Raw genomic sequence first — 6,853 nt, forward strand, 5'->3', positions numbered from 1 at the left:
GACGACAGACACTGATGTGCAAAACCAGTAGCCCCGGTAAGGCGCACATATCCCTACAATGTAGGATGGACAATGTAGATGTTTCCTGATTAAACAGAGTAACTATAGAAAGTTGAATTAACAGATAAAATAAGATTAAATATGGCGTAATGATCACACTGGAAGATTTACTATAAGTTCATCCTCACGTATCAAGGCAAAACTATCGGAGGAGTAATCTAATTGTCACACTTGGCTAGTAAATAATAAATTGTCTTTTCACCTTGGAAAAACAGAAGTCATTCTTTTTGGTACAAAGCAAAAACTTAGCAAAATAGACTCTTTTGAAGTAACTATTAATGACGAACCTATTCAAACATCAGATCGAGTGCGCTATCTCGGTATCGATATAGATAAGTGCTTAACAGGTGAACATATTGTTGATAACATAATAAAGAAAGTTAATTCTAGACTCCACTTCATTTATAGGCAATGTAAAGATCTCCCATTGAGTATTAGGAAAACACTTTGTAATTCTCTTGTTCTGTGTCACTTTGATTATTGTTGTACAGCCTGGTACCACGGTCTGAGCCAAAAAATGAAACAACAGCTACAAGTTGCACAAAATAGGTGTGTGCGTTTTATTTGTAACCTTAGTCTTAGAGATAGTATAAATAAAAATGTGTTATCACAGTTAAATATCTTAAACGTGGAAAATAGAGCAAAACAATTATGTCTCAATCATATGTACAATGTATTCCATGGAACATGTCCTAGTTACATTTTGTCCAGATTTACAAAAGTTTGTGACCAACACTATTATAGTACAAGGAATTCTAGTCTGAATTTTGTTGAGCCTTCTTGTAAAGGTCAAATTTCAAAAACGTTTTATTTAACGGAGTAAAGGCCTGAAACTCTCTTCCCGTGGAAATACGTTTGTCTAGCGGGAAACAAAGTTTTAAAAAAGCTGTTCGAGATTTTTTTACAAAATACCTCATAAATGGATACATATTTCTGTGATACAATGATATTCCTGCCAAACTTTTAGTTTAAATAGTTTTAGGTTCTTTACAAAATATATATTTTATATCAATAATATTTGTGCATTTTGTATTATGTAAGGTCACTGTATTTTATGTTGTATTGTAACGTTTTTTATGGAAAGGGACCACAGCGGAAATAAGCCTTCGGACTTTACTGTGTTATCCTGGTTCAACAAAATTGTTACTTTACATGTTTGTATGTATCTTAATATTGTGTTTTACCAAATAAATAAATCAGTACCAAATATGTGAGTAGTACACCAGTAATCAGAGAAGGTGGTTCTAGGGAGGCGAGTAGTCTTGATAAGCAGAGTAACATTGTTTAAGGAAGTAGCAGACCACAGAATCAGAAGTACCAACTTTTTGTCCTAATTTTTTAATACAGCGGATAGATTAATTTTCTCAATGAATTTACACTTTTCACTTTCAATTTTAAAAAATGACCTTTAGGCCTTTCAGAAAAATCTAAGAGCTGTGCTCTGGATTAAATAATAGAGCCCTTGAAACTTGCAATGTGAAAATCAAGTAATGGTGTCTTTATAGTGTGAACTTGATCAATAACGTGGCCAGGCGACTGTTTTTCTGAAGTATACAACTTACTGTACTTATCTTGTAAAGATTTAAAACAGTACGTTTAATTGTAACCTTACGTTACAATATTCAATAATAAAATATTTGATAACAGATTTACAATCATCCCAATGGTCTAGAGAAATAGGATTATTATCAACTAAGTCAAGCCAAATATCGTTAAAGACAATTTGAAAAGCCCGATCGCTCAAAATACTGCTATTTAATTTCCAGTAAAAGGGCCTCCGAAAATAGTTTAATTTTCAGAAATACCAAATTATGATCTGAACCACCAGATGGGAGAACCTTCTTTTCCAATAGATGTTCTTTCAAAAAACATGAAACATAAAAACGATCTCAACTACCGTTACCATGCTAAGTAGTAGAAACGACATCAGAGAAAAGAGATCGAAAAGTATCGAATGATCTTAAATCACGACAAAGGCTTCTTAACGACACACCGCCGGGAAGACCACGATTGGGATTACCACCAATCTTATCAAGGGGAATATTCTCAATACAGTTAAAATCGCATCCAAAATAACAGGTCTTCTACACGAAAAGATGCATAATATTATAAAAAATCACCGACGCTCCCCATCAACATCAGGTGCGTACACGTTAATTATTCTAAACTATCAAAATATCTAAAGTCAACAAACATGACCCGCTCTTCTCTGTCTGAATCAAACTTCGGTAGATTAACATCAATAAAAACAACACAGCAGTGCCCCTACTATTAGACGAACCGAAGTTCTAAATCGCTTTACATTCTAAAAAACGTGCAATCTTTTTACCAACAGACAAGCTGAAATATGAGGTTCTTGTAATATTTATTTTGTTCTTTATTAGCCGCGAGCCTTACGACTCATAGGCACAAAAGTAGTACATATACATAAAATATATAATACATGCATGTAGCATACACTCATACGCACATCCACCCTCACACTCACACCCACGCAGACACACATACACACACACTCACACACCCGTACACACACATAAATATTCAGGAGAGCTGAACACATAACATATATACAAACATAAATATAGAAAAAAAAGAGTTGGCAGTATTAGAGATTTTGGAGGTTTTTTGTTGTTGTTTTTTTTTTTTTTTTCATAAAACAGATATTTTCCCAAATCACAAAATTCCTTCACATTATTCACACTCAAAAGTTTGATTAATTTGAAAACACTTGGACGTCTGTGTTAAAACTATTTTATATATATATTCTCCTTAATTCTTTATAATGTGGAAAATTTAAAATAAAATTAATTTCATCTTCTATAGCTTCATCTTCTCCATTACATCTTATGCACAATCTAATTCTTCCAATATTTCTACGACGCCCAGTTTCTATATCAAGATTATGTGCAGATAGTCTAAACTTTGTAATTAAACGTGTGTATTTCGTTTCAATTGACTTACATAAATAATATTTCAAATTAAAGTTATCAGTAAGGTGTTGGTATAGATATCCTTCAGAAGAGATTTTAATTCTACTTAATAGTTCTTGTTTGTTATCTTATAATCTGTTTTATTTATTATATGCAACATTAGTAGGTATATTATTTTCGAATAAACATTCAAGACCTTGCATTGACAACTCTTGTTTTATATTAATCATGCAAACATCATTTTCACTGACACATTCGTCAAAACATGCTTTCAAGTTGCAATTTTTGGTACTCCTAATTTTCAACCAATATTTAAATATTCTGAATTTTCTAGTTACTAATCATGGTAATCTCCCTAGTTCAATATACACTGAATCGTTAATTGTACTTTCTCTTGAATTGTCTTACAGAATGTCAAATGTTCTTTTACTAGATTAGAAACCTTATGGAAACCCCAAATTTCTGCTCTGTAAGGAAGAATACTACTAATATATTTATCAAAAACCGAAGATAGCGTTTCTGGATTTAAAGAGTAAATTCTTAATGAGGACATTAATGAATACAATGATTTTCTACCTTGTTCTGCTAGATGGTTCGGAGTGTTTGCGAATTTACCGTTATATTTCAATAGAATACCTAAATATTGAAATTCATCGACGACTTGTTGCTGGTTAACATTAGTCCATCTTTCATTGTTTTTTTTTTTTTTTTGTTTTTTTCTTCAATTCCCAATCACTTAAAAATACTGCTATGTTGGTTTTGTCTGTATTCCATTTTTTGCTTTACCCACTTAGACTATTTAACATTGACTTGAATCCTTCTAGAGTTTCGGCAAATAAGACCGTATCGTCCGCATACATTACCGTATCGTCCGCATACATTACCGTATCGTCCGCATACATTACCGTATCGTCCGCCCGCATACATTACCGTATCGTCCGCATACATTACCGTATCGTCCGCATACATTAAAATAAAAACACTGATCATTTGTAATTCAATATTAGGACAGTTATTACTTATGAAATTAATCTCAAAGTAATTTACATATAGGCGATCGGCGATAAAATTTCCCCTCGTAAGAGGCCCCACTTATTAGGGAAGAACTGGCTATAACATCCATTGTTTTTAAAGCATAACTTAACATTTTTATACAATGAGTATAATATTTTCAGAAATTTACCACGAATACCATAATTAATTATTTTCCCTATAACTTAGACATGTCTACATAATCGAACACTTTACGAAAATCAATGAAACAACAGTATAATCTTTTCTTTTTTCTTAATGATCTATTAATTAATGACTGTAAAACAGAAATGACATCATCAGTACACATTCCATTTCTAAATGTGAACTGTGTATCTGTTAAAATACAATACTGAATTCCCATTTCAAAATCCTATTATTTAAAATATTGGTAAAAAATTTTCCTAAACAACGGACCAGTGAAATTCCTCGATAATTATTAATATCGCATTTTTATATATAGGCACAATGCAAGAATGAGACCAAGACTCTGGGGTAAAACCAGAACTATAAATAGCATTGAAAAGACCTCCAAGCAAGGCAACAGTATATCCTTACACTTGATAAAAACTTCATTTAAAATGAAATCTTCGCTACAGATCATATTTGGCTTCAATTTGCTAATGACTTTCCAAATTTCATCTCTGCTAGTTACTGCATCAAGCTCATCATATATGGCTTCCTGATCTACATCAGGTTCTAAAACATTGCCATCTTTACCATCCATGAGGTTCTTGAAATGCTGATCAAAATCTTCGTTTCCTATTACGGTAGAATTACATATGGTTTTTTTCTTGGCAACTAATTTATAAACTTGTTTTGGCTTTGATCTTTTTGAAAAAAGAGTATATCACCTTCTTGTATTTTATAGTTTTGTTTGAGCCTAGACTCCATGCGCTTATATCGCCATATGGAATTAGTCAGAACCTCATGGTTGTGATGAGATTTATCATCATTAAATACTGTTAATGTTCTCTTATATTCGACAAATAATGTTTTACATTCGTCTGTGAACCAAGGCTTATCAACATTTTGATCATTTCTATTACAGTTATCACTAGTTGCGCTACCACTACTACATTTCTCACAATAAGGCACAATGCATTTATTAATAATATTACATATATTTATAACACCTTTGTTTACCAACAACTGACTTGATAGTTCAACATCTAATTCCTTCTCAACATTTTCTATATTGTGTGGTAATTTACCCACATTAAGGTTAGAGTTTTCTTCATTCCATCTAAGTGAGTTGCATTTCGATCTAAAATGATCGCCCATATTTAAATATCTAAATATTTAAATATTGAGGTGGAAGTTGCACGTTAGATATTGGTAGAAAAATAACTAATTTAAAGGATAAAAGTATTGAATTTTCCAGATAAAAAATTATATAATTACAAATGTTAGAAGCACCTGTCAATAAATAATAATGAGACTTCGGCTGTTTTCATTATAAAAGGTTTAACGTCCTGCTTTATCTCCTGTACCCGGCCATTTAGTATACGTAAACCAGAAGCTTTGCATCAATCAAGGAGTCTAAGACCAAATGTATTTACAATGTGATCCATGCTATTACGTTTAACTATTGTTTCATCAGCCTTGTAGTCTATTATAGACTCATTCCAGAACACTACCAAGTAAAACATCGTTACATATGAAATCATTTTTGTTACCAGTTCGAGCGTTTAAATCGCCTGCGATATATACATCGCCGGACATACTGTATTTAGTGAAGGAATCTTCAAGACCTTGGAAGAGATGTATAGTCGTAAAAAACGCTATTTTCTGGTGGGATATAGCAAAACACAAGAATATATAATGTTATTCTGTACAATTCATATCAATCTTTATCCACGTTAAGCAATCCTCAATATTTTCAATTAAACAAAGCGGTGTTTTATCAGCCATATCTCACTTGTAAAAAATGACAATTCCGCTGCATACTTTCCTAGGAAGAATAATTTGTTCGTACTCTATCAAATTAAAATTATCATATTTGCTTATGCAACATTCACTCTAACATATAACATCATATTTACTAATAACTGACACAACTCGTAATCTTTGAGTTTGTCTACCAGTCCTCTAACAATGTTCCATGAAAGGATTAACAGTTTATCCTCCTTCCTGTCCTACATCTGGTACGACCGATGGGGCGACATCTGGTGAAAAGGACCAGCAATCGGGCTTGCTTGACGTGTCCCCTCTCCCTTTGTGAGGTCAGTGTCCTGGCGTTGCCTTAGTACGACACATTACTTTGCTGCCATGGCCGAGCAGAAGAGGAAGCGCGGACTGACTGGTTGGGTGTTCTTTGGCCGTGCACGTCATTTGACGGTGTAGCTCACGCAGAGACTGTGTTGGGCTACCCGTCATATCAACATATAGCTCCCATTTACATAGAGCCGATCGCGAACAAGTTTTACGTAACTTCCTTCCCGTTTCTTTTGTTTAACAACAGGATACAATTTCCGTCTACGTGACTCTATTTCTTCTGGGTACTGTTCATTGATACCGAAAGGGGTTCCTTTCAACAAGTAGGCCTTTCTCTTTATCCGTTGCAGGTCATGCTGGTACAAGAATCTTACCACAATTGGTCTGGACTTCCCGTGGGTGCGACGTCCATAGCGGTGCACATTTCCAAGTGACAAATTTGCAATTCCTAGCTCATGATACAGGAATTCGTGTAGTAAGGCCTCTGTGTCTTCATTTCTCGTTTCGCCACCAAGATTAATGAAAACCAATATATACTTCATGGATCGGTATTTTAAGTTGAGCACAGCGTGTTGCTGGCTCTCCATAGCACTGCTTACGAAATCCAACTT

The 6,853-nt window shown here is 33.7% G+C and overlaps 1 protein-coding gene across 1 annotated transcript in view; it reads right to left on the reverse strand.

Annotated features, from left to right (window-relative positions):
• Positions 1-6,404, reverse strand: part of LOC132547346 (GATA zinc finger domain-containing protein 14-like) — a 30,262-nt gene extending 23,858 nt beyond the window's left edge. The window contains exons 1-3 of the mRNA XM_060211112.1: positions 6,288-6,404; positions 5,947-6,004; positions 4,584-4,787 (exon numbers count right to left, since the gene is read on the reverse strand). Coding sequence (XP_060067095.1) covers positions 4,584-4,787; positions 5,947-6,004; positions 6,288-6,404 — 379 coding nt within the window. The remainder of the gene's footprint in view (positions 1-4,583; positions 4,788-5,946; positions 6,005-6,287) is intronic.
• Between the last annotated feature and the right edge of the window lie 449 nt (positions 6,405-6,853).

Source organism: Ylistrum balloti, unplaced genomic scaffold (genome assembly GCF_031769215.1).
Source record: "Ylistrum balloti isolate Yb309-2 unplaced genomic scaffold, AGI_CSIRO_Ybal_v1 Utg369948, whole genome shotgun sequence".
Taxonomy (NCBI): domain Eukaryota; kingdom Metazoa; phylum Mollusca; class Bivalvia; order Pectinida; family Pectinidae; genus Ylistrum; species Ylistrum balloti.